The 26,649-nt window shown below is 31.2% G+C and overlaps 3 protein-coding genes across 4 annotated transcripts; all 3 read left to right on the plus strand.

The window, feature by feature from the left end:
* The first annotated feature begins 6,458 nt into the window (after positions 1 to 6,458).
* Positions 6,459 to 8,732, plus strand: LOC132804949 (receptor-like protein 9DC1). 2 transcript variants are annotated; one of them, XM_060819441.1, is made up of 2 exons: positions 6,459 to 7,144; positions 7,790 to 8,732. In XM_060819441.1, the coding sequence occupies exons 1-2, from the start codon at positions 6,537 to 6,539 to the stop codon at positions 8,388 to 8,390; spliced, it is 1,209 nt and encodes a 402-aa protein (XP_060675424.1). In that variant the 5' UTR covers positions 6,459 to 6,536; the 3' UTR covers positions 8,391 to 8,732. The 2 variants fall into 2 exon arrangements, with proteins under 2 accessions (XP_060675424.1, XP_060675425.1); XM_060819442.1 differs by lacking the exon at positions 7,790 to 8,732 and adding an exon at positions 7,311 to 7,446 and having other exon boundaries at positions 6,472 to 7,144.
* A 177-nt stretch (positions 8,733 to 8,909) lies between these two features.
* LOC125418090 (putative receptor like protein 25) lies at positions 8,910 to 9,626 on the plus strand. Its single transcript, XM_048470695.2, has one exon. The coding sequence runs from the start codon at positions 8,910 to 8,912 to the stop codon at positions 9,624 to 9,626; it is 717 nt and encodes a 238-aa protein (XP_048326652.2).
* Positions 9,627 to 21,006: 11,380 nt separating this feature from the next.
* LOC107412996 (receptor-like protein 7) lies at positions 21,007 to 23,892 on the plus strand. Its single transcript, XM_016020841.2, has one exon. The coding sequence runs from the start codon at positions 21,007 to 21,009 to the stop codon at positions 23,890 to 23,892; it is 2,886 nt and encodes a 961-aa protein (XP_015876327.2).
* Positions 23,893 to 26,649: the final 2,757 nt, after the last annotated feature.

Below are 26,649 nucleotides of genomic sequence, written 5' to 3' on the forward strand. Positions count from 1 at the left end.
TGGAGATGATGGATTGGCCAAGGACACGCAAGGTGCATATAAGGGAATCAGTGGGTACCAGAGCTGTGTGATCAACAAGAGAGGCTTGATCTAATGGTGATGGAGAAGGAGAGCCATCTGGTTGATTGATCCCATGAGCAGTAGAATTTAATTCAATGTTGTTTCGAGAAGACAAGGTCGATGAAGAGTCTCTCAAAGGAGCTGATAAGGATGGCTGAAAATGGGCTTGGATCCACTATGGTTTGACCTGCAAGGAAGCCTAGGAACTAGGAATAGAGTTAATGGGCTTAGTGTTTTCATATATGGGCAGTCCAGTTGAGGTAGAGAAAGGGTAACAATATTCATTAAAAATGACATTCGGGGAAACAAAATTTTTTCCAGTGACCAGCATTAAGCATTTATACCCTTATGAGAGGAGCTATATCCAATGAAAATACATTTTTCAAAGTGAAAACTAAATTTTTTTTATTTCTGTACGATCTAAGAAAAGAAAAACACTCACATCCAAAACTTTTTAAAAAATAAAAATAAATTTTTTTTAAAACAATTTTTGAAGAGGAGATCGAAATTTTAACACTTTGGTAGGAAGTCTGTTAATTAAAAAAGTAGCAATAGAACAAGCATTCCACCAATGGTTAAATGGCATTGAACCTTGAGCCAAGAGAGTAAGAGCAATTTCAGTAATGTGACCATGTTTTCTCTCGACTTTGCCATTTTGATTGTAAGTATGAGGACAAGGATATTGAAAGATTATACCAAAATTATTTAAAATGGCTTTAAGGGGTCGATATTCTCTGCCCTAATTAGCTTGAAAATTTTTAATTTTTTTATCAGTTAAATTTTCAATCATTTTTTAAAAAAAAAAAAAAGCAAAAATATTGTTGTTACTTATGACTTTAACGTCATGGGATAAATAAAAAAAAAACGAATATAGTTATCCTCAAATAATACATAATATTTGTACCTTTCAGGAGACTCAACCAAAGCTGGACGCAACATATCTGAAAATATTAAATCTAATGGTGCACGACTAATAGTTGAGGATGGTGGAGGAGCATGTAGTCGTTTATTTTTTTCCTAATTGACAAGCAGTACAAAAAAAATCACATCAAGATGATATAGAAAAATTGGATTGTGATGCTACTTTATTTAAAATAGTACAACTAGGATCTCCTAAATGATAATGCCACAATTTATGTAATGGAAATTTGGAATTAAAACATGATAAAGAGTCTGAAGCTTTATTTAAACGAGAAATAAAAATCCTAGGTGAGACCACAAAATTCTTGGGGAGCTTCACTTGATAGAGTCCATCCTTACGCAGTCCACTGAGAAGAACTCTCTTCTTATCCTTGTCCTTCACAAAGACAAACTGATTAGTAAATTCCACAACAACATTATTATCAGTGGTTAATCTCGATAGGCTTATTAATTTTTTTTTTTTTTTTAAATTTTAGGAACATGTAACATTTGATTAAGTTTTACAGTTCCAAAATTGGTAGTAACAGAAGAACAACCAGTAGAAGTGATAGGCAAACCTTGACTGTTCCCCAAAATTAATTTATCACCACCATAGTATTCACTCCGTTTAGTATATTGGAAGAATTTGAAGTGACATGGTTGGTAGCACCACTATCAAGCAACCATTCAGGATGAGCAAGGACATCTGGTGAAGCATAAAAGGCACTTGTGTTGTTTGAATTTGTATAGTTTTCATCATATCTATACCAACAACGATCTGCACAATGACCAGGCAGCTTGCAGATATGATAATAGATCCTGTTGTTAGGGCCACTGTGACCACGTCCTCGTCCTCGTCCTATGTTAAAAACTCTCCCACATCCATGGAATTGAGATTGTGATAATGGAGGATGATTTTGATCATAACCACGTGCAAAATTGAATGTACGGCCAGATTCATTGCGTTTCTGATGTTTAGTAGCAATATTGGCAGAAATAACATCAGAAGGAGTGGCTTGTTGAATCCGCACTTCTTGATTCAAAAGAAGAGACTGTACTTCTTCCACTATCATGGTGGTGCGACTGGAATTGATGTTTGCTATGATGGCATCGTGTTCCAAAGGTAAACCAGCCAATAATTGCATGATAAAATCTTCATCTGACACAAAATATCCTGCCATTGTTAAAGAATCGGCAATGTTTTTCATCCTTGAGAAGTAGGAACTGACAGATAAGGAGTCCTGTTTAGTCGTTTGAAATTGTATCTTCAATTGCATGATTTTTCCTTTTAACTGACTGCCAAATAATTGTTCAAGGCCACTCCACAGTTGATGAGCAGTAATAGATGTGGAAGCTTTGGTGATTTGAGCTTGAATTTCTGGTGAGATAGAAGAAAGAATCTAGCCAAGAAGAGCTTGATCAAGCCGTCTCCATTGATGATAATCCGGATTCGAAATCGACAAAGTGATAGTTTGGCCATCGCTGATTGTATCTGCCGCAGAGGTGATCGGTGGAGCCTGTAAAGAGCGATTAATAAAGCCTTCTAAATTGCAGCCAATAATTGTTGGTAGAATCTGTGATCTCCAGGTTATACAGTTATTTTGATCTAACTTGAATGGAAATGTATAGTTTGGTAAATTAACTTCAGATAGAGAAGGAAGAGAGGATGTGGTCACCACAGCAGAGGAATTGGCCATTTCGATCGAATGAACTCGTTTGAGTATATTAAAGCTCTGATACCATGTAAGCACAAATGTAAAATCAAGAGAATAAACTGTGCTCTGTTATTTACTGTGAAAGAACGAAATATATACATGACAGTAGGTGGATTTCTACCACTGCATAGTTATCAACAATAGCTAAATGACAGATATAGCTAAACACAACCAGGTGTAATAGTTATCTACTTGTTGGTGGGATATTTATCTGAAACACTATCGGGTGGTACTCCTAAGACACGTAGGCTAACAGGCAAGTTACATAAGTGGGCTGGTTGTTGGAATGGTTCTTGCTGACATTGTGATGAAGAGGACGCCTGAATGGTTGGTTGAGATGCTGTCCAAAACGAGAAAGCGAAGGAGAGGACAGAGAAGTACCATCAAGCTATGTATCTAATTTAGTATGGTCTTGTATATTTTATTTGTAGTTTTTTGGTTTTATTTTTTTTTTTTTTTTTAATATCTATGTAGTTTAATCTTAATTACTCTGCATGTTGTTCTTCTTTACTGCTATGTCACTTCAATGGTGTGGATTCGTTCGTTACAATGAGGTATTGTATTAGTTTGAGCTTCTCTTACAACATGCTACACTATAGAAGTAATATGGTAAACCTCATGCTTTCAAAATACATGGTTTGTCTCAGTACAATAATTTTGAAAGATGAATTATATAATTATGTGCCTATGAATCCCCAACTTTTTATGTGCTAGATACTGGATAACGAGAGCCAACCTCCCGCAATTTTTTAATGTCTGTTTTATAGAAAAGAAAAACTATTTTCCAAACATTGTTCAGTTTTAATAAATATCTTTTATTAACTATTTTAAAAATACAATTCCAAAAGACACCAAAAAAAAAAAAAAAAAAAAAAAGAGCCAAAAAAGGCCAAAAAAAGGCCCTGGTTTTTCTCTCAGGACCTAAAAACAAGGTGTTTTGGTTTTTATTTAAATTATAATAATACATCCAGGTGCATACATTGTGATCGAGAAAGACTAAGAATTTATATCAAAACTTTATTTTATTTTGCATACGATTGTAAATTGTTAGGTTTAACTTTTTTTGAAGATTGCTTACCAAGTGGGCATGAATACAAGATTGCTTTACCAATGAGCCGGTGATAACTTAAAAAAACTATCCGTATTCCGAAACAAAGGAATTTTCCAAGCCAAAAGTCAACAAAACAAATAAATAAAGTTAGCCGATAAAAGACTACAGTTCTCTGATTGCATTACTCTGTTTTCCGAATCACTCTGTTTTTTGCTCTGTTTTTTAATATCTCTTGGTGAACGGAGATACACATAGAGTTCAGGTTCCTGCGGCACATCGACCTATCAGTAGCATTTTCAAGTATATTGGGATTTTTCTTCATACTTTCTTCATACCACTGCAACAATTCTTCTTCCGCATTGCTGACCTGCATATTCAATGGGTGAAACTAGAAACCCACTGAGCATTAAATCTGAGGAGAGAAAGAGAGGTTATCAGGATCATCATGGTCAACCTGACCCATTTTTCCCGTGAAATCCATAAACCAATTAGTTGTGAGATTGTTGAGATGAAGAGTACTGGAGATGTAACATGCATGGTGGAATCAAGGTTGAAGACATGCAAGAAACGAGCAGTGCCATGGACACATCCGTTAGAGAGTTCCTCAAAGGATGGGGAAAGCCAACTTCTTCAATTGGTTCATAATCCACACTCCAAGTGATGGAAATTAGAACGATTATTTTCATAAAAACAATTTCTTGGAAATTTAAATGCCTAAATGGAACGCCACAAGGAACTAAGAATCAAACAGTTAGCCAGTGAAGAAACGGTTGGTTTTTTTTTTTTTTTTTTATATAATTTTATTTATTTATTATTAATACTACTAATTACATTTTATCTGGAATAATATATATCCTTTTTGTTTTTAAAGAAAATTAGTTTATTTTTATATAGTTCTAATTTATTTGGGACAACAAGTCTTGTAATGTAACCATCTTACACACTGTCCTACTGGTTTTAATAAATATATAAATAAAATATAATGTCCTTTTAAAAAGTGAAACTTTAATTTTACCCCCAAAAAAAAAAAAAAAAGTCTATTATTAAGAGACTGTCCTGCTAAAATCAACCATATTAAAAAGTGAAACTTTATAATAGTCCTTTAATTATAAAAATTTTATTTGTTTTGCACACGATTATAGATAGGTTTAACTTTTTTTGAAAGTGGTTTATATGCGGCGCAATCATTATTAAAACTATAGATATGAATGGCTATATTCTACCAAAAAAAAAAAAAAAAAAAAAAGGATATGAATGGCTATATTTTTTTTTCAGTCGCCCTTTTGTTTAATCTTAATTAATTACTTTGTATTTTGTCGTCTACAATTATGCCATTTCAACTGTATGGATGATCTATGTTATTGTGAGGTATTGAATGATTCTGTATTTATTTTACTTATTTATTTTTTTGGGATAGCTTAATTACTCTGTATTTTGATCTTCTTTAATACGTACCATGTCATTTCATTGGTTTGGATTTGTATATTATAGTGTGGTATTTGTATTTTGTTATGATTGACTTTTGGGCGATACAGGTGGAGAGTAAAACACAAAATTCAATTTGTTCACAGAGATACAGGGGAAATAATTATATGGTTTGCATATTTAGACTGTCTAATAATTTAGGAGACAATGATAAAAAATAAAAATAAAAATTAGGAGATGACTTGATTTAAAGTAACTTGACGACTAATCATAATGCATGAGATTTGACCTTGCGGTCTAATTTTTATGAAGCCCTTTTCATTTTCTTTTTCTTTTTTTTTTCCTTTAAAATTAACTGTTCTTTTAAAATTCAAAATCTGTATCATTTAAAAAAAAATAAATTATAAACAACCATTATATGAATAACACGGTGTAACAAGTTATTCATTCTTGAACATTTAACAATTTATATGATGTTATAAAAAATTATACGTTATAAAATTTATTTTGCACGTAATGATAGAAAGGCATGGATTATCTGACATAACCATTACAAATATAACTCTCTCCTTCTAGGATAGCTCAATGGCTTTTTCTTGGGCAATGGTTTTGACTTTAAGTTCTTATGGTCAGACCCCATTCTCGGAAAAAAAGTTAGTCCAAAATTTATAAAATCTTCAATGTGCATATATTGATACTTTTAAACATCATAACCTTGTGATTGGTGATCGCTTTTTTTTTTTTTTTTAATTTAAATTTAATAACTATGGATTTTAACAACTTTTCAAAGGGGTTTAAACCTCCTGAAAAAAATTATGAGCAATTTTCTTCAACGATGTTTTCAGTAAAATATTTAAAAAACAAGCAAACAACACACATATAAAAGCCATCCATAACCATGCAGGTATTAATTTATGAACAGTAATCATAAGGTATTAAATTTCTTTTTACTATATTTCTTTTCCCAAAATGATGTGGCATATGATATTTATGGGTTCGCTTTCTTTGAATCTTGGGTATATCTTTTAATCATTTTTTAACTTTGCTCTTGAAAGTTGTTCCCACTTGGAAACTTCCCCATTTCAAGTTCACACACGTCCAAGAGATAATTTATGGGACCTACCAGTTTGATATTTTTTGGAAATATCCTATGGGAAATGATTGCGTGTTTGTATTTCAGACCATAGTCTTTGATTAAGAGATGACTCGACATGAATTTTATTTCACAACTAATCACAGTGAATGCAATGTAACAATATGGTTCAATTTCTATGAAGTCCTTTACTTATATAAGAGTTTCCAGGCTTATGTAACCAGAGCACACTAATTTCTTTTTTCATCTTAGAAAACGAAAAAAAAAAAAAAAAAAAAAAAAAAGAAGCATAATGGGGTTATCGCTGTGCTTAGTTGTGTTTCAGAATTTGGTTGCAAAGCTTTTGTTATTTAATATTTTTGTTGCTGATTATATATCTTCTGCTAATATTCAGCAGCCATCTTGCCATGATGAAGAAAGGTCAGCATTAATGCAGTTCAAGGATAGCTTTGTCATTAACAAATCTGCTTCTTCTTTTGAAGGTGCTTATCCAAAGGTTTTACGATGGAAATCTGGTAGTAATTGCTGCTTATGGGATGGCATCGGTTGCGATGCAGAGACAAGTCATGTGATTGGCCTTGACCTTGGTAGTAGTTGTCTCTTTGGCTCTATCAACTTCAATAGCACCCTCTTCACCCTTGTTCATCTTCAAATGCTGAGCCTTGCAGACAACCACTTTAATTTATCTCAAATTCCCGCTGCTATCGGCCAACTGTCTGGCCTAACTTATCTCAACCTCTCTAATTCTGCTTTTTATGGCCAAGTCCCATCGGAGATTTCAAACTTGACCAAGTTGTCCTCCCTTGATGTGTCTTCCAATTATGATCCAGATACTGGAGAAAAGGTTTTGCAGCTTAAAGATCATCACAACTTCAAAACACTAGTTCGGAATCTGACCAGGTTAGAAATACTTATCCTTGATTTTGTAGACATATCAACTGAGGTGCCTGAGGTACTTGCAAATTTCACTTTTTTGACAACATTGCATCTTAAAGATTGCGAACTGCATGGTAACTTTCCTACTAAAATCTTTCAACTGCCAAACCTGCTGAGTTTGAATTTGCAGCTCAATGAGAATCTCACTGGTCGTTTGCCTGAATTCCAGAAAAGAAGCCCACTTACAAGATTGAGACTAGGGGGTACCAGCTTTTTTGGAAGCCTACCCTATTCAATTGAAAAACTCGAGTCATTAGATATGTTAGATGTTAGAAACTGCAGTTTTTCAGGGCCTATTCCATTATCCCTAGGTAAACTTACCCAACTTACATATCTAGACCTTGGGTTTAATAATTTCAACGGTGACATTCCGTCAAAGTCTTTATCTATGCTCGTGAATCTTGAAAAGCTTAATATAAATAATAACAATTTGGGTGGCAATTTGAAGTTCGACATGTTTTTTAACATGAAAAATCTTACTCATCTCCGACTTGGCCACACCAATTTGTCACTGATATTTGGAAAAGCAAATAGAAATGCAACTAGTCACCAATTCAAGTCTCTAGATTTGAGTTCATGCAAGCTGAGAAAATTCCCCCATTTTCTCAGAAATCAAAGTGAACTGGAGTTGTTGTTTCTCGATGGAAACAAGATAAGCGGCCAAATACCAATTTGGATGTGGAACACAAGCACACACACTTTGATCGTGTTGGACGTTAGTAATAACTCCTTAACAGACTTTGACCAACTTCCTAATCAGTTTCTTCCTTGGATTAACTTATTCATGTTTGATATATCACTGAATAAGTTTTTAGGACCCCTACCAATTCCTCCACCATCCATTGCTTATTATAATGCCTCAAACAACATGCTAACTGGAGAAATTCCACCTCTATTTTGCAATATGACTTCATTTCGTAACCTTGATTTGTCTAACAACAACTTGGAGGGCATGGTTCCAAAATGTTTGGGAAGCTCAAGTAAGGCTCTATTGACGTTGAGTTTGAGAAACAATTCATTTCATGGAATTATACCTCAACTATGCAGCAACAATGCAAGTCAGTTGAAAATGGTTGATGTTAGTTATAATCAGTTGCAAGGGAAGCTACCACGATCATTGTCCCATTGTTTGATGCTCGAAGCTATTGTAGTCTCAAACAATCAATTACATGATTCCTTTCTGTTAGGGAATTGGGAGAAAAATAACTAGCAACGGAAACAAAGAAAGCGAAGAACAAACACACAATGTACGTGGAAACCCTTGACGGGAAAAACCACGGGCAGGGAGAAGCAAATCAAATATCGAAAAATTGGTACAAAGGTGAGCAAAATTTCGCGATACCCTGAAACCTCAATTTCAGCCGAAAAATCCCAAAAGCATAAGAAATATATATTGTATGGAAAAAACCCTAAAATTGAACAGGTCCGTACTTCCGCTTCCACCACAGAGCCCCAAATTTTTCTCTAAAATTAGTTTCACCAAATGGGTCGCACCGCGAGCTTTTCGGGTCGGGTCAACAAGAATTCGGGTCACTAACTCTAACACTTTCCATCTTGGTTGGGATACCTTTCAGAGTTGAAACTTCTCATATTGCACCAAAATGGGTTCTATGGTGCAATTGAGAGATCCAAAAAGGATTTAAACTTCTCCAATTTGCAGGTGCTTGATGTGTCTTCTAATAGTTTTACTGGTGAGTTACCGTCTCAATACATCTTTAATTGGAATGCCATGAAGTCTATCAAGCCCAGTGGTCTGAGATACATGAGTGCTTCTTGGAGTCATACTTTTTTAAATCATTATGGGGCCAGTATTTATGAGCGTTATAGGATCACAATAACATCTAAAGGGGTAGCTACGTCCTACGAAGCCATCCCAGATATTTTTGCTTTCATTGATCTATCAGACAACAGATTTGAAGGACAGATTCTTGAGGTGTTTTGGAATCTTAAGGCCCTTCACTCTATGAATGTCTCCAACAACATGCTTACTGGTTGCATCCCATCATCATTGGGGAATTTAACAGAGCTTGAGTCTTTGGACCTTTCTCGAAACAACCTCTCATGTCATATCCCTGAAGAACTAAAGCAACTTGGATTCCTCTCAAGCTTTAACGTCTCCCACAATAATGTCACAGGGCCTATACCTCAAGGGAAGCAGTTTTACACATTTGCTAGCAGTTCATTTGCTGGGAACCCAGAATTGTGTGGTGAGCCATTGCTAAAGAAATGTGGAAATTCAGAGTCCTTGCCATCACCTTCTGAAGAAGATCATAACGATTCAAAGTCCATATTCAAAATGGACTGGATATTTATATTGGCAGGTTTTATAAGTGGGCTAGTTGTCGGAGTTGTTCTTGCTGACATTATGATGAAAAGGACACCTAGATGGTTGGTTGAGATGCTATCCAAAAGGATCAAAAAGCGAAGGAGGGGAAGGAGACGTTGAGTAGTATTATCAAGCTATATATATTTCTATTTTACTATGATCCTGTGTATTTTGCTTTGCCGTGTTGTTTAGTCTTAATTTCTCTTTTTTGTTATGTTTTATTATATACCGAGTCATTTCACTAGTGTGGATTTTTATGCTGTATAAATTGAGGTACTGAATTTAAAAAAATAAAAACCAAAAATTCTACACGTTGTTTGTATTAGTTTGAACTGTGAGCTTTGCTTAGTAGTGGCACATACTGCACTTATTATGTAAGTAGATTACACCTCGAGCTTTTAACGTATATGGTTTGTTGAAGGTCAATACTGAGAGATAGATTTTATAAATTAAGCACAAAAATAACATTTAAATATAATACTTTCCTCTTTATGAGTATATAAGCCGTAAAACTAAATAGCAGTCTTAAAGCTACCTTAATTTTGTGCACAACCATATATAATTGGTATATGTAACAAAATCAGTACTTTATAACATTGACATGTTGAGGGAAATCTTCAAACTTGGAAAGGTACAATCTCTTAGTGGCATAACCCCTCCCTATCATGTAGAAAATTGTGAAGCATAGAGCGTTTGAGAACTAAAGATTATCCCAACAAATAATTGTTTTGACTCCTAGGAACGGTTTAAAAATGTCACTAGAGAACGACACCTGGGATCATCGAGATTAATATAGGAAAAGATAATTTTTGAGAAATAAAAGGACACCTCCTCGGCTTGGAAAGGAGGTGGCGGCGCTAGAAATTCAAACCACACTCCACAAAGTACTTATTTTCTATTGGTGTGGGTCAGGATGACTTTGTTTAGGTGCTGACCGTAAATCATGGTTGCCGTGAAGGAGGGGTAACTGACTAATATTCACAATAGCACTATCAACAACCATCTGCCCCTGCCTTGCGGATCTTAGCTCGATCCTTAGCAAGCCCCATGTCCACCTCATGTGCACTTCATTACTGAACTCTGTGGAGGAGGGGGCTATGTGGGTTGTCAATCGCTAATCTGCACTCCCATCGGATTAGAAAGATGGACTAGTAATGATCTATTGGCCTAAGTAGTTTATGGAACAATAATTCCTGTTAGAAAGCTCTTTTTTATTATTAAAAAAGAAAAAAAAAATCCAACCATCTGCCCCTCCAGTATTTGGAGAAAGACGCAACTTTGATATTTATTTGGTGTTATCTCTTTGGCTTATTATTAATGCAGGTATTAGCAGCAGAGCATAGGAAATAGAAAATTTCATAGTTATTTTTTGAAACTCCTATACAAGAAATTATATAGATATGGTTGTAGTATATCCTTTGATTTAATCCAAAAAATTTTATATTAAAACCATGATATAAGCGTGACTCTATAAATATAACATTAAATATGATATAATATATATATATATATGATAAATATTTATATGGAAATTTTTAAATTTTATCTATATATTTGTTAGTTATCCTATTTTTTTTAGAATTCAAAACTTTTAAAATATATTTTAAAATATGAAAACAAAATCGATATTTTAAATAAAAAATACCACACCTATTGTTTTTTTTTTTTTTTTTTAACTATGCAAAATGGAAAACTGTGTTAAAAAGTAGTACAGGACGCAGTTTTAATCGCTTTTGAACTTTGCTATTGAAAATTGTTACGCAATTTTTCTTCATAATGCCACAGAATATTTCCAAACAGTATCAAATTTGTTGGTCCCATAAATTAATTCTTGGACGTGTATAAACTTGAAAATAAGGAAATTTCCAACAAAGGAGTTGGATTTCAGAACATCAAGTCTTTAATTTCACAACCATTCACAATGAATACAATATAAACATTATGGTTCAAAGAAGGTAATATTAAGTTTAAAACAAAAAAGAGAAAAAAAGGGGAAGGAAAAATGGTAGTAATACTGGTGGTGGAAATTCCCAGTATACCTATTAGAAACAGCAAAACCCCAATGTACTTCTAATCAATTGATGGGTCAGAAGGCCGAAGGTCACGTGTTAGGTGCTGAGTGACATAAATCATTATCGCAGTGGAAGAGATGTGATTAAGTGATCTAGATCATAATCGCACTTTGAGTGATCATTTGACCACTAAAAAAATATCGTGGAGTCATGGTAAAAATATCATCCTCTAATTTATTAGCATGAACAGTCTCCGCCTTCACATTTTTCTCTCTAGAAAATTCCAAATAAACTTTTTTTTTTTTAATCTCAAAAACAAACCAAAAAAAAAGTGAAAAATGAAAAATAACTACTCTTTTTATTTTGATGGAAAACAACTACTCATGAAAATGCAAAGTGATTTATGCTTTTAAATCTCCACTCTTCTTATTCATTTATTTTTTGTTTTTTTTTTTTTTTCTCCTCTCTTCTTTGTCTTATTTTTCTCTCTTACTTAGCAATGGCATATTAGTGTTATTTTTTTATTTTTTTTCCCGGTTGGGTGCTTGAGGGCCTAGCACAAGGTAATTATTTTACTACTAATAGTCTTATTTGAGCTTTTCATTAGATCTAACAAAATATCATACTACATAATTATATAATATGAATTCATATAATAATTTATAAATTTGAATTTATGATATTATGTTGGATTCATATCAATTTTATCTAATATAATAATAAATTGATAAATCTTAACAAGTGAAATATGATAAACATGATAAGGCCCTTAAACCTATTAAAGAGAGTTATTTTTGTAATTATCTAATTTTTTTTATAACATTAAGAAAACTTAGTTTATTATTTAAACATGCATGAATATGTTCTTTTTCAATCTAATTTTTTTAAAAATATAAAAACAAACATGTTTATTTGCAAAATGTAAATATATATATATATATATATATATATATATATATATTATATTTGAAAACTAAATTGAATTTAAATTTTCAAATTTGTATAGAATATTAATGGATGAACAAATCGACAACAAATTATACAAATAGATTTGGGTTTATTTATTTTTACATAAAAACTTAGTGGATTGTGTTTGTGTTGACTAAATTTCATATGAAAATGATTTATCACACATTGCCTAATTTACTTTTCATACTTTTTTTTTCCTTTCTTTTTTTATTAATTGTCTTTCATAGTTTACTTTTCATGCTTTTTTTTTTCCTTTCTTTTTTTATTAATTGTCTTTCATAGTTTACTTTTTTTTTTTTTTTTTTTTGGGGGTCAAGGCTTTCATACTTTAAGTTGGTAGGAAAATAAACAAATAAAATCAAGTCTTGGCATGATATTGAAAAGTTGTCTTTTTTTGTTCAAAAAAGCTGAAAGTTAGCGTAGGTAGTACCTATAAGAAAACACCCATTATCTTTTTTTCCTTTTGTTTATATTTGTTTACCAATTCAAAAGAATTTAATATTCAATATAACTGAACTCTTAGGGGGATTATTCAATTTAGAGTTTGATGGATTTAAAATGAATTATAGATTTTAAAAGATTTGATGGATTGTTATGGAATTCTACAGACTCTATAAAGATTTTATAAGAATCCAATGAAATCTTTGGATTTAAAGCTGGATTTCATATTGATAATTTTTTTCACAATTTTCCTGTTAAAATCCGTTCAAATCCATTAAAATCCATTATTTTTTAAAATCTTTTAAAATCAATGACTTTTTAAATACCATCAGATTTTAAAAGAATTTTATAAAGTCCTAATTGAATACATCTAGATTTTAATGGACTTTTATAAAATCCATCAAAATCTGAATTGAATATCATTAGATTTATATGGACTCTCTTAAAATCTAAATCGAATACCTCAAAACTTTAAAAGACTTTTAAAATCCTTCAAATTCTAAATTGAATACATCCCCCTTAGTTGTTAAGACATCAAATTCCTTTACTATTTTATCCCCAAAAAACCAATTTCTTTAATATGAATTTATTAAGATATTTAATTTCCTTTAAAAGAAATATCTTATTCATTTAATTTGCCAAACAATCCGAAAAAAAATATAAATATTATTTCTAATAATTGTTATTAGTTTCTTTTAAAGATAATACATAACATTATGTGTATACTATTTCCCTATTTTTATAAGCATTTGGGGAAAATTGGTATAGGCATATATATATATATATATATATATATATATATATATATATATATATATATATATATATATATATATATATATATATATATATATATCTATATAAAATATAAAATACTTAAAACAAGATAAATGATAGAGGCGGCAAAGCCAGCCAAAAAATATATTAATAAATATGCAGAAATGTAAGATATGGATGAATGCTTACTTGATTCGAAGAACCAAATGTTACAAGCACTCAAACTAAATTGATTACAGAGATGTTTTTTGTTGATGGAAGAAGATTAAGAAAAGAGGAGAAATCTGCCAGAAACTCTCTAAACTCTCTCTAACTTCCGTAGTAAAAAACTCTCCAAGAAAAAAGCTTAGAGAGTTTCTGCACTCAAACTAAAGCTTTTTTCTTGGAGAGTTTTTTACTACGGAAGTTAGAGAGAGTTTAGAGAGTTTCTGGCAGATTTCTCCTCTTTTCTTAATCTTCTTCCATCAACAAAAAACATCTCTGTAATCAATTTAGTTTGAGTGCTTGTAACATTTGGTTCTTCGAATCAAGTAAGCATTCATCCGTATCTTACATTTCTGCATATTTATTAATATATTTTTGGCTGGCTTTGCCGCCTCTATCATTTATCTTGTTTTAAGTATTTTATATTTTATATTTTATTTTCATTTCATTATTTTTGGCTGGCATTGCCGCCTATCTATCTTATCTTTTATTTTGTCAAATATAAAATATAAAATACTTAAAACAAGATAAATGATAGAGGCGGCAAAGCCAGCCAAAAAATATATTAATAAATATGCAGAAATGTAAGATATGGATGAATGCTTACTTGATTCGAAGAACCAATTGTTACAAGCACTCAAACTAAATTGATTACAGAGATGTTTTTTGTTGATGGAAGAAGATTAAGAAAAGAGGAGAAATCTGCCATAAACTCTCTAAACTCTCTCTAACTTCCGTAGTAAAAAACTCTCCAAGAAAAAAGCTTGATTACAAATGAAAATGAGGCTCCTTTATATAGGCAAAGGAGGTCTTGTGAATAGTTGATTGAACAGTGATTGAACAGTGCTCTGTCGGTTGATTAAACAGTGCTCTGTCGGTGAATAGTGATTGAACAGTGAGTTGCTTTCGACTTCAATTCTTTTACTGTTCATGAATAGTGATTGAACAGTAAAGTCTCGTGATTTGTCTGATTTGTCTGATTTTGAATTTCTGAAAACAACTTTGTGTTGTCAGAGATTCCTTCTTTTGATTTAGTCAGATCCCAGATCATATGGATCTTGACTATCTTGGTAATCGGCCCATCTTGTGGAGTATATATATATATATATATATATTATAAAATAGTAGCAACACAAAGTATAATTTTTTTTAAAAAAAATTTCCAAACCCTAAAAAGTAAATATAAAAAGATATCCCCTCAATTTGTTATATAAAACTCAAAAGTATATGTGTGTATCTATGTATTGGATGAAATATAAAATACACGATAGTATTTATAGGGTTTATATATATATATATATATTTTTTTTTTTGGATGAAATATGAAATCATAATAACATTTGTTATGGTATTTTTGAATGAAATATATATTTTTTAAGTTTTTAAAAAATTTTAAGTTTGTTATTTTTAAAATAAATTTAAATAAAGTAAGTCATTTTTACTTTTTACATACAATAAAGTAAATGATATAATTATTCTTTAGAAAGAAATGAAATATATTAATAAATGAATTAAATAAGGGAATTAATTCGATGATAAATAACTAACCAACTTAAAATTCAAATATATTAACTTTTAAAAATAGCATAAATGATATATTATATTTGATGAATTGACATAACAAATTGACCTACAACTATTGTGATAGGCATATCTTATTGAATAATTTCTCAGTTGAAAATTTCCCTATTCTCATGTTTATAAACGTTCAAGAACTAATTTATGGGACCTACAAATTTGATAGTTTGGAAATATTCTATGGGAAATAATCGCGTGGTTTAGATTTCAGACCTTAAATCTTCAATTAAGAGATGACTTGACTTAAATATAATTTCACAACTAATTGCAATGAAAGAAATGTAAACATTATGGTTCAATTTCTCAAGTCTATTTTTTTTTATATGCGGGCTCCTACATTCGTCTTTACCATCATGTTCGCCACCGTTATCTAATTAGGGTGCTCCTAACTTTCCATTCACTTTATAACCTTGAACACCATTCAATAAACTCCAGATTGGCAATCCCATAGATTTTGCATTTTCTTCCATTTTGCGTTATTTGGTAGTCATACATTTTAAAAATGAATCAATAATTTTCAAAATTTTCATTACATCCAAATTCTGTACGAAACCATTACGAATAGATTTTTTTGCAAAGGAACGACGATGATCGACCTGCCATTCCAACAATTTGTATCACTGGCGTGTTTGATAACTAGGTCCAAAACTTTTGGAGTGTAAAAGATGAAATTGATTCATTCAGGACTCTTCAATTGGTTCTGGTTAATAAACATTCTTAAGTCATCTAGGTAGACTAAAGAGATGTTAAAGTTGGTTCTTGGATCACATCTAGTGGAGGCAAAGAAAGTGACAGATGATGTCCAGCTTCTATGAAGAAGAGATGTATAGACGACGTTTAAGCATGTAGTTGCTGATATGAAATTAACGACACACATGGCAACATTTGATTAGTTGCGTGTACGATGTAAAATTCCAAGTGAGTACACATTGTGTGTTGAATAATTTCTCTTAAAAAAATATTTTTGAAGCAACGAAAATATTTCAAGTTATAATTACGTTCATATTATGTTTGCTATTGACTAGTATTTCCAAGCAAAATTCAATGGTATTTATGAAAGTATAGAATTCAAAATATAAAAGTTTGCTATTGACTAGTATTTCCAAACGAGATTCAACGATATTTATGAAAGTATAGAATTTAAAATATGAAAAATTTTATGCAAGTATTGAAAAATATTGGATATTAAAAAAAATCATAAAAATGGATGAAAATTTAGTTTTAAAAATTATTGAAATGTTAAAATTAATTAATTATCAAATTAACTATAAAAATTATTAAAATATTAAATAAATATTATATTTTTTTATCAATTAATTTATAATAAACATTAATAACCATATATAAATTATTAATAATAAAAAAATATAAAAAAAAATACATATTTGGAATGTGACCTTGGAGTCCAATTTTTTATAAAGTCCATTCTTGGCCACCGTGTTAGCTATGTCAAAACCTTCCACTAGGCAAGGAAATGGGCTCAATAAAATGTAAGTCGAGGTCAAAGAAAACCAAATTGTTTTGTTTTTCTCTGAGACATTTCAAACACCAAAAAAATCTTTTCAGTGTACTGCGATTTTTTGTTTTTTTTTTTCTTGGTAATTAACAGGGTAATGTGACTGATACGGAGAAAATTTGTTAGAAACTTCAGTGGGCCAGTTCTATTGGAAACTCCACTCACATGCAGATGGACCCCACATGGTAAGTCTCACAAGTGTATGTGATTGAAGCGTCCTATAAGACCATCCCATGGAAATTTTCTCCAAGTTTTGGCATCATACGAAAGACCTGCCTTTTTTTTTTCTTTTTTTTTTTTTTTTTTCAAAGTTTAAAGTTGAAAGGTAGAACTATAAAAATTCTTCACTATTCCATGTTTTAGACTAATGTATGTCCCATTCAATTCAATTTGAATTTTGCATCATCAAACACCAAATTAAAATGAAGTCCTATCCTAACCTGGCTAATCCTATCAAACAAATACACCTAAGCAAACACCACTAGCCTCTATGGCAGTTTTGTTATTGTTCATAGTCTTAATAAAGTCTTTCATTCTTGGCTTGTTATAGCTATGTCAAAATGTTTTACTGAACATGGAAATTAAACAAATAAAATCAAAATCTTGGAAAAAAAAATAAATAAAAAAAATTCAGTGCGTAGGACCATCAAATCTTTGGGAAAAAAAATTTCAGTGGGTAGGACCGCTGACCGCTCCACTCACATGCAGGTGAAGCCTACATTGTGGGTTCTAGAATTACAAGTTACGACAATTAAATGAGTTATGACGTTTAAAATTATTGAAAATTTATTAAAATATTTTTTTACAAAAAAATTACCTAAAGAAAATTATAGAAATTTTTTTAAAACATTTAAAATACAAGGCATAAATTATTATACGTATGCCTAATTCAATTCTCTCAAGATAACGTTTATAGAACAAATTAACCCCAAAAAAAATAAAAATTTACTATTTCAAAACTTGTATGATTTATTCATATATATTATCTGAATTTATTAGTATGGACGGTCTCCCTACCCGCATGTTTTGTCTTAAAAAATTGCAAATAATTTTTATCTCAAAAAACGAAAAATTAAAAACAAATACTCATAAAAATTCAAAGTGATTTATGCGTCTCCACTTTTTCTTCCTCTTCTTTTTTTATTTTTTTTTTATCCTCTCTTCTCTTTCTTCTTTGTCTTAGTTTCATTATATCTCTTTTTTTTTTTTTTTCCTTTCTATTTTTTTGGATGTTGGGATTATTATTTTTGATGTTGCATATTAATATAATTTTTTCATTTTCTTTTTCTGGGTTTCATTGACCTAGCCCCAAGGTAGTTCTGTTACAGTTCATATAGTCTTATTTGAAAATTTTATTTTTGGATTTTTAGCTATGTAAATCTTTCATTGACCAAGCATTCACCAATAAAAAAAAAAAAAAAAAATCACAGAGCAACAAATAAATAAAGAAATAAAATCAAGTCTTGGCATGATACTAAAAGGTTATCTTGTGTTTAAAAGCTGAAAGTTAAACAGTTTAGGTGCTTACCCATTGTTTTGCAAAAACAAATTTAAAAACAAATTTCTTTTAATAACTTTAAAAAGACAAATAAAAAATAAAAAGTTCTTTCCAGTTGTTTCAAAAGACCATAAGAATATGGAAGAAGAATTTATTAGCATGGACGATATATACCACTTTATCCTTGTGAATCCGAAACTTTTTTATGTGCTAGCTAGACACCATGACGAGAACTAATTTGATTTCGGTAATTATATATATATATATATATACACAATCAGTATAATGTGATGGATTTTTTATCATGATATTCTTTATTAGCTGTTAGATTTTTTTAAAAGTTGGAGTTTAAAAATATTTTGGTGATTTAAATGAATTAGATTATTATTAAAATCTTAAAAGGTTAAAATGAATCTTATATGAACTTATTTAAACTTTAAAAATAATATTAACTTTTGAATATTGAAGTAATCCAAGATTAAAAAGTAAAATTTTAATAAAAAACCATCTAAACATCCTAATGGGAGAATTCTTCTACAAACTAGTGGTTTGCATTGATTTGAGACCGTCACTTACTTTAGGAGAGGATAACGAGAACCAACCAGACTCCAACACTTAAATATATATATATATATATATACGAAAATTTTATGGTGAAGACAGTCCGTATGAGGATCGCAGTATTAGTGATGATTTTTTATAATATTAACGACGGTTTCTTAGAAAATCATCACCAATACTATGAAAAACCGTCATCAATACTGTGATCTGCATGAGAACTGTCCGCATCATAAACGAACTGTATATATATTTATATATATATATATATATATTTATATAGTTAATTTCTTATAAAAACGTTTTGATGATTTTTTTATTAAGATCTTTTTTATCAATTGTTAGATGTTTTCAAAGGTTCAAATTTGAAAATATTTAGATGATATAAATAAATTAAAACTAAAATCCTACAAAGATAAATGAACTATATTTAGATTTATTTAAAGCCTAAATATAATATTACAGCTTAGCAATCCAAATGTTTAAGAATGGAATCCTAATAAAAAAAATAAAAATAAAAATATCTTTGACAAAAGAGATTTCTCATACTATATACATATGTAACTTTAGACTTGAGTCCATTGCTTACTCAATTGATTTGACATGAGTTCGGAATCTACTGAGACAGAGCCAAGAGGGAAGAATCCATTGAATTGTCATCAACAGCATAGGGTCAAAACCCTCATTGACTATGCGTGAGTGAGTTTTTTTTTATTAGTCAATAATAATTGAATATTCTTTTCCTTGGCGCAGCTGGGCCATTTCAGAACCCAAGGACCATGCGCGTGAAAAGTAAATCATAGAAAAGAAAAACAATTTTCCAAATACTTTTTTTTTTTTTTTCCTGCTTGAACAATTTTCCAAACACTTTATAGTTCTAATAAAAATATCTTTTATTCACCATTAAAAAACCAATTCCAAAAAACAAAAAAAAAGGGGTGACTTGGTTTTGATTTAAATTATAATAATACATCCACGTGCATATATTGTCCTAAGAAAGATTAAGAATTTAAATAGTCAAAATATAAAAGCAATATTACAGAAATTTTTTTAGAAATTTAGAACATTTATAACTCATTCTCAAGAGGTAACACATTTATAGGAAAATGTACGTCAAAACATATCATGGAAAAAAAAAAAAATCAAATTAAAGGTTTCATTGTTATTAATTCAAGAACGTCTAAAAACTAGTCTTATCATGTACACCTATGGGACCTACAAACTAGCTATACGCGGTTTGCGTTGATTTGAAAATTCTCTAGGAGAGGATGTGACTTGAAGTAGACTATTCAACCTCAAGCAATTTCTTAATTTTCAATTTATAGAAAAGAAAAACAATTTTCCTAACATTTTTTAATTAATAAAAATAACTTTTATTCACTATTTTAAAGAAACAATTCCAGATAACAAAAAACCAAAAGCATGCCCTGATTTTTCTTTTAGGACCCCAAAAAAGGTGCTTTGGTTTTGATTTAAATTATAATAGTACATCCCCATGCATATATTATGATCGATAAAGACTGAGAATTTAATTATAGTCAAGATCTTAAACGAATATTACAGAAAATCTGTTAGATTAGAAAGTTATAATATTTATACACTAATTCTTCAGAGATAACACATTTATACATACATCAAAACATATGATGGAAAAAAAAAGTAGACTAAAGATTTTTTAATTTATCATATTAATTCAAAAACGTATGAAAACTAGTTATATCAGGCACGCTTATGGGGCCTACAAATATGGAATTTATACAAGAAACATGATTACGCGGTTTGTCTTGATCAGTAGAGGCCGTAACTTGAAGTAGATTTTTTAATCCTAGTCACAGTAATGCCAAGAAGCCCTTCAATTATAAATACTTTCAGGTTTATGCAGGCAGAGCAAAACCATTTCTTTTTCTTCTTCTTCTTCATAAAAAAAAAAAAATAAACAAAAAAAAAATGAGCATATTGGGGTTATCATTGCGCTTAATTGTGTTTTATCGTCTACTTATAAGGCTTTTGCTGTTTACTGTTTTTGTTTCTAATTATATATCTTTTGCTTCTGAGCAGCAGCCATTTTGCCATGACGAAGAAAGATTAGCATTATTGCAGTTCAAGGATAGCTTTGTCATTAACAAATCTACTTCTTCTTTTGAAGGTGCTTATCCAAAGGTTTTACAATGGAATTCTGGTAGTAATTGCTGCTTATGGGATGGAATCGATTGCGATGAGGAAACTGGTCATGTGATTGGTCTCGACCTTGGCAGTAGTTGTCTCTTTGGCTCTATCAACTCCAGTAGCACCCTCTTTACCCTTGTCCATCTTCAAATGTTGAGTGTTGCAGACAACCACTTTAATTTCTCTCAGATTCCTGCTGCTATTGGCCAACTGTCTAGCCTAACTTTTCTCAACCTTTCTAGTTCTGCCTTTTATGGCCAAGTCCCATTGGAAATTTCAAACTTGTCCAAGTTGTCCTCCCTTGATATGTCTTCCAATTATGATCCAGATACTGGAGAAAAATTTTTGCTGCTTAGAAATCCCAATCTCAAAACATTAGTTCAGAATTTGTCGGGGTTAGAAATCCTTATCCTTAGTTATGTAGACATATCGTCTGACATACCTGATTTGCTCACAAATTTCACTTCTTTGACGACATTGCATCTTAGGGAATGTGAACTGTATGGTGATTTTCCCCCTGAACTTTTTCAACTACCAAACCTACAGAGTTTGATTGTGCAGTTCAATGAGAATCTCACTGGTCGTCTTCCTGAATTCCGGCAAAGAAGCCCTCTTACAACATTGAGACTAAGGGGTACCAAGTTTTTTGGAAGCCTGCCTTATTCAATTGAAAAACTTGACTCATTAGATATGTTAGATGTTAAATATTGCAATTTTTCAGGGCCTATTCCATTTTCCCTTGGTAAACTTACCCACCTTACGTATCTAAACCTTAAGGGAAATAATTTCAGTGGTGACATTCCATCTTCTCTTCGAAACCTTACCCATCTCACAACATTATCAATTGGAGAAAATCAAATAACAGGTCCAATCCCACTATGGCTGGGGAACCTTACCAAACTAAGTAAGTTAAGCCTTCAAGATAATCTATTGCATGGTACAGTTCCACAATCATTATCTATGCTCGTGAATCTTGAAAAGCTTAATATAAGGTATAACAATTTGGGTGGCAATTTGAAATTTGACATGTTTTTTAACATGAAAAATCTCACTCATCTCCGACTTGGCCATAACAATTTGTCATTGATCTTTGGAGAGGAAAACCGAAATGCGACTGTTTCAAAATTCAAGGTTCTACATCTGGGCTCATGCAACCTGAGAAAATTCCCGAATTTTCTCAGGCATCAAAATGAACTGGAGTTGTTGACTCTTGGTGGAAACAAGATAAGTGGCAAAATACCAAATTGGATGTGGAACACAAGCAAAAACACTTTGATGAAGTTGCACGTAAGTAACAACTTCCTAACAGGCTTCGATCAAATTCCTGCAGTTCTTCCTTGGGTCAACTTAGGCCTATTTGATATTTCATCTAATATGTTGCAAGTAGAGCTGCCAATTCCTCCACCATCCATTGCTCGATATGATGTCTCAAACAACATGCTGACTGGAGAAATTCCACCTGTATTTTGCAACATGAGTTCACTTCACATCCTTGATTTGTCTGATAACAACTTGGGTGGCATAATTCCACAATGTTTGGGAAACTCAAGTAGTTCTCTATCAGTTCTGAATTTAAGAAACAACTCCTTTCATGGCATCATCCCTCCACTATGCAGCAGCAACAATGCAAGTCAGTTGAAAATGATTGATGTTAGTTATAATCAATTCCAGGGGAAGCTACCACGATCGTTGTCTAACTGTTTGATGCTTGAAGCTATTGTGGTCTCCAACAATCAACTACATGGTTCTTTTCCATCTTGGTTGGGATCCCTTCCAGATTTGAAACTTCTCATACTACACCGAAATGGGTTCTACGGTTCAATTGAGAAACCCAAACAAGATTTTTACTTCTCCAATTTGCAAGTCCTTGATCTGTCTTCGAATAATTTTACAGGTGAGTTACCATCTCAATACATCTTCCATTGGAATGCCTTGAATTCCATCAAATCCAATGCCAATGGTTTGACATATATGGGTGCCAACATGTACTACAGTACTAATTCAACAACGGGTTATGATACTACAATTGAAGAGCGTTACAGAATCACAATAATGTCTAAAGGGGTGGCTACTTACTTCGATTCCATCCAAGATGTCTTTGCGTTCATTGATCTATCAGACAACATATTTGAAGGAGAGATTTCTGATTTGTTTGGGAACCTAAAAGCCCTTCACTCTTTGAATTTCTCCAATAATATGCTCACTGGTTGCATCCCATCGTCGTTGTGGAATTTATCAGAGCTTGAATCGTTGGACCTTTCTCGAAACAACCTCTCATGTCATATCCCTCAAGAGCTTACGCAACTTGGATTCCTCTCAAGCTTTAATGTGTCCCACAATAATCTCACGGGGCCTATACCTCAAGGGAAGCAGTTTAACGCATTTGATAGCAGCTCATATGATGGGAACCCAGAATTGTGCGGTGATCCATTACCAAAGAAATGTGGAAATTCACAGTCTCCCCCATCACCTTTTGAAGATTATCGTAAGGATTCAAAGTCTATACTCAAAAAAGACTGGATGTTTATTTTGGCAGGTTATATAAGTGGGCTGGTTGTTGGAGTGGTTCTTGCTGACATTGCGATGGAGAAGACACCTGGATGGTTTCATTGGTTTGTTGATGTGCTATCGGAGTGGAGAAAGCCAAGGAGGGGACGGAGAACTTGAGTAGTAATATCAAGCTATATATGTTTCTATTTTACTATGATCTTGTCTACCTTATTATGTTATGGTCTTTAATCTTAGTTACTCTTCATTTTGTTACTATTGTGTCACTTCAGAGGTGTGGATTTGTATGTTATAACTTATAATGAGGTATTGAATTGAATATATATATATATATACATGGTGATTGTATTAGTTTGAGCTTCTCTTGGCTTATACTATACATATAGATACATTGCACATCTGTCTCTGTGTGTGTGTGTGTGTGTGCATAGGCAGTAAAACGAAATAGCAGTCTTTAGCTACCAAAATTTGTCTGCATAACCAGATATAAGTCATATATAACAAACAGTAGTCTTTAGAACACAGATGGAATAAGAGCTTTGACATGCTGAGGGATATCTTCAAACTTGGAAATGTACCATCTCTTAGTTGAAATAATGCCCTTCCCATGAAGTAGAAAATTGTGCCTATTGTGAAGCAGAATGCCTTGAGTGTTTGAGAAATATAGGACACCTCAACAATGCAATTACTCAGACAGGTAGTGTGGCCCAATGACAAAGCTATATATGTTTCTATTTTACGATGATCTTGTCTGTTTTACTATGCTATGCTGTTTAATTTTAATTACTCTGTATTTTGTTCTGCTTAACTACTGTATCATCTCACTGGTGTGGATTTGTATGTTATAACTTTTAATGAGGTATTGATTGTATTAGTTGATGAGCTTCCCTTGGCATATACTAAACATATAGATACACTGCATATCTGTGTATACGCATAGGCAGTAAAACGACATAGCAGTGTTTAGCTACCAAAATTTGTCTGCATAACCATATATAATTCATATGTAACAAACAGTAGTCTTTAAAACACAAATGGAATAAGAGCTTTGACATGCTGAGGGAAATCTTCAAACGTGGAAATGTACCCATCTCCTATTTAAATAACTCCCTTCCCATATAGTAGAAAATTGTGCCTATTGCGAGGCACAATGCATTGAGTGTTTGAGAAATGTAGGACACCCAAACAAATGCAATTATCTCAAACAGGTAGCTACTGTGGCGCACCTTTTCCTCTTAGTTGGGAAAAAGGTAATACTGGTGGTAGAAATTCCCACATATACCAAATAGAAACACCAAAACCGCTACTTCAGATCGGTTGATAGTCAGAAAGCTTTGAAAGCCAAAGCCCTTGTGGTAGGTGCTGAATACTATAAATCATGATTGCAGTGGAAGAGACGTAAGTAATTTGTCTAGATCGCAATAGCACTGTGGTTGTCATTTGACCAATAAATCTGTGAACAAACAGATGCTGCACCCAAAAAAATAATAATAATCATTGTCATGGACTCATGGTATAAAAACAAAATTCACACAAAAACATATGCATAAAAGGATTAACTATATCAGTTATGAAACATGAATCAATTTCTTCAACAATCCCTCTCAATGATGTATTTATCTGCCAAAAAAAAAAAAAAATCTCTATCAATAATAACATAAAAAAGTTTTGTCAAAAAAATAATAATAACATAAAAAATGAATTATTAATTTTATATTTATTATAGTAATAAATCCTAACTAAATCATCCTTGTCACAATTTTCAATATCACTAATCAAAATTGTAGATCCCAACTCAAATCTATCCTAATATAAAACTAATTTTAACTTCAAAAATATTTTTTTAATCTCAAAAACCAAACAAAAACAATGAAAAGTGAAAAACAAATATTTATTAAAATGCAAGTAATTAGCTTTTAAGTCTCCACTCTTTTATTTATTTATTTATTTATTTAAAAAAAAGGACTCCACTCTTTTTTATTGTTATTATTATTATTTTTGTCCCCTCTTCTCTTTCATATTTCTATTTCTCAATCTTACTTTATTTATTTCTTTTCTTTTCTTTTATTATTATATTTTTGGGATTTGAGATTATAATTTGTGTTGTAGCGTATTAATAGTTTTTTTTTCTTGATGACATTTAAAAAAAAAAAAATCGTTTGGTTTTGATTTTTTCTTTTCTTGACTACATTTAAAAAGAAAAAAAAGAAAAAAGAAATCAAAGATCTTTTGGTTTTTATTTTTGCTACATAATACATGCACTGGCAAACAGTATAATGTGATTGATATAGAAAAATCAAGATCTTGAAAGAAAACTAGTGAAATTTTATTTTTGAATTTTATAAGATTTAATTTTTTGATAATTAATTTTTTTTGGTATATTTGATGAGTAATAAGAAAGTTAGTACTTATAAGTAATTAAATTTAATATTGTATAATAAATTAAAAATAAATATATATTTTCAAGAAAAATTAAAATTATTTTTTCTAGGATTGTCAAAATAACACATTTATAAGTGAAAAAAAATTTTTAACACATTTTCCGTGGAAATCTAATTTTCTAGGTTCACATTTTTCTACCTCACAATAAATATCCAAAACAAAATAAAATTATTTATTTTCTAAAAAAATTAGATTCCTACTAATTTTATTGTTATCCAAACATGCAGAAAATTAATTAAAATATGTTAGAATTTCAAAATACAAGCATAAGTTATTGTACCTAATTCCTCAAGTGAAATAAATGAAACAAATTAACCAAAAAAACATAATACCCTTTTTTTTACAAAAAAAAACGATTCCGTTTTTTAAGACTTGTAAAATTTAATCATACATATTATTTAATTTATTAGTATGTATCCCCTCTCCACATTTTTTTCCTTAAAAGAATTCCAAATAAACATTTTTTTTTATATC

The sequence above is a fragment of the Ziziphus jujuba genome, chromosome 8 (genome assembly GCF_031755915.1).
Source record: "Ziziphus jujuba cultivar Dongzao chromosome 8, ASM3175591v1".
Taxonomy (NCBI): domain Eukaryota; kingdom Viridiplantae; phylum Streptophyta; class Magnoliopsida; order Rosales; family Rhamnaceae; genus Ziziphus; species Ziziphus jujuba.